The sequence below is a fragment of the Condylura cristata genome, unplaced genomic scaffold (genome assembly GCF_000260355.1).
Source record: "Condylura cristata isolate star-nosed mole 26May11 unplaced genomic scaffold, ConCri1.0 scaffold00009, whole genome shotgun sequence".
NCBI classification, from domain to species: Eukaryota; Metazoa; Chordata; class Mammalia; order Eulipotyphla; family Talpidae; genus Condylura; species Condylura cristata.
In genome coordinates this window covers 282,172-283,884 of record NW_004567110.1, presented here as the reverse complement: position 1 = coordinate 283,884, position 1,713 = coordinate 282,172, and the positions used below count along the sequence as shown (strand labels likewise).

Genomic DNA, 1,713 nt, shown 5'->3' with positions numbered 1-1,713 from the left:
CGCCTCAGTTCGCCAGGCAGGCCCCACAGGGGCCCCTCCCTTCTCTGCGAGACCTCCGGGCAGGGGCTGGGCCGGGCCATCTGGGCAGCTCGTCCTGGCCGGCGGCTGGCGTGGCAGGTGAGGGCAGTCTGACAGCCGCGTGGCTGCAGTGGAAGTGGGGAGGGCGGCTGCCCCTCGCCCCGCTTCTCGAGCTCCCCCAAGACTCACTGGGGAGCTGGGGATGAGATGGCAGGCTGGGGGCCGCGTTGGGCACTCTGAGGACGGGCAGCCTCCGGGCTCTCGGAAGCAGCCGTGCTGAGAAGCCCGCCCCACTGCATTGCTGAGCCCCGGCCTTCCTGGGGCCGCTGTGATGAATCTGTTACAGGGTGAGGTCCTCTGGGTCCCCCCAAACCTGCTTGCTGTACAGAGCTTCTGCCGTCCACCCCAAAGGTGGACTCGTAAGACCTTCAACGCAAAGGAATTTCAACGCAATTAGCGTGCGGCAAAGAAGTGAGAAGGGAAACACCAAGAATGCAGTGTCCAGCCAGCACCCCAGTCTCCCTCCCCTCGGGGGTACGGGACGGCCACACGGCGCACGTCTAAGGCCCCGGGGGACCCGCAGGGAAGGGGGCGGGGCAGCGGCACCCGGCCAGGGCCGCCCGCACCTCCGTCCCTGCCACGTCCCCCAAGCCCCTGCCCAGGCGGAGGCCGAGCGGCCAGCGCGACGTCGCCACTGGCCTCCGCACGCCCCGGGGCCGCTCCTGCTCCCAGCCTGCCTCCCCTCCAGCCTCCGCTCCAGCTTCTCCCGCTCAGCAACCCCCTTTTGGGGGAGGCAGAGAACCTGGAGCCCTTTCCCAGGGGACCCCTGTTACACTTCCTGCCCAAGGCCACAGAAGCCTCCAGGGTCCGGCCTGGGCCAGCCCCTGCCCAGCAGCTGGGTCCCCGGGCCCTTGACAAGGTGGGGCTGCAGCCATGACGGCTCTTGGGGCTGGTGCAGACCCAGCGGGGCTGTGGCCTGAGGTCTCCACAGCTCCCAGGCTGTGCTCAGGCTCTCGGTTAGGGCAAGCAAGGCCCAGGTGAGCGTGGGGTGGATGGGCATCCCACGTCCCCAGCGCCTGCTGCTCCCGGCCCTCTCCACCAGCCGCGTATGCAGGAAGGGTCAGTGGGGAGAAATAGCCCCAAAGGCCAGAGCCCAGCCACCCTCAGCGCCGCCTCTGATCTGGCCCGGGCTCGCCAGGCCCCTGCCCCACCCCCTGCAGTGTCCAGGCGCCGTGCCCAGGCGGCCGCCGCTCCAGAGGCTGCCAGGGGTCGGGGGCAGACTGGGGTGACTTGGGCATGGCAGCGGCCAGTGACCCCGGCCCCCAGCCCAGCCACGAGGAACCCAGGGCAGCCAGGCCCCCCGCTGACCATGACCTCAGCCAGTGTCAGCCCCTCTGGGCCTCCAGGGAAGGAGGGAGTTAGAGAGGAGGAGAGGGGGCTTGGCGCCCGGGGCCCAGAGGGGGTGGCTGGTCCTGGCCCCGGCTAGCGGAGCACCCGGGGCCGAAGCAGCGGCCGGCGGCCATCTGTCAGACCAGGCCGGGAGAGGGCGGCGGCCCCGCCTCTGTGTGGAAGGGGGGGAGGGGCGGGAGGCGTCGGGCAGTTGCACCGCTGGCCGCAGAGTTGAGGACTCTGTGCAGCAGGGCGGGCCGGGGGGCGGGAAGGCGGAGCTGCAGGACGGCGGGGACCCCGGGCACC

The 1,713-nt window shown here is 71.2% G+C and overlaps 1 protein-coding gene across 1 annotated transcript in view; it reads left to right on the top strand.

Moving 5' to 3' along the window:
* Positions 1–1,713, top strand: part of CDH15 (cadherin 15, type 1, M-cadherin (myotubule)) — a 17,439-nt gene that overhangs the window by 8,415 nt on the left and 7,311 nt on the right. Inside the window, exon 5 of the mRNA XM_012722852.1 lies at positions 767–937. Within this exon, the coding sequence (XP_012578306.1) occupies positions 767–937 (171 nt within the window). The remainder of the gene's footprint in view (positions 1–766; positions 938–1,713) is intronic.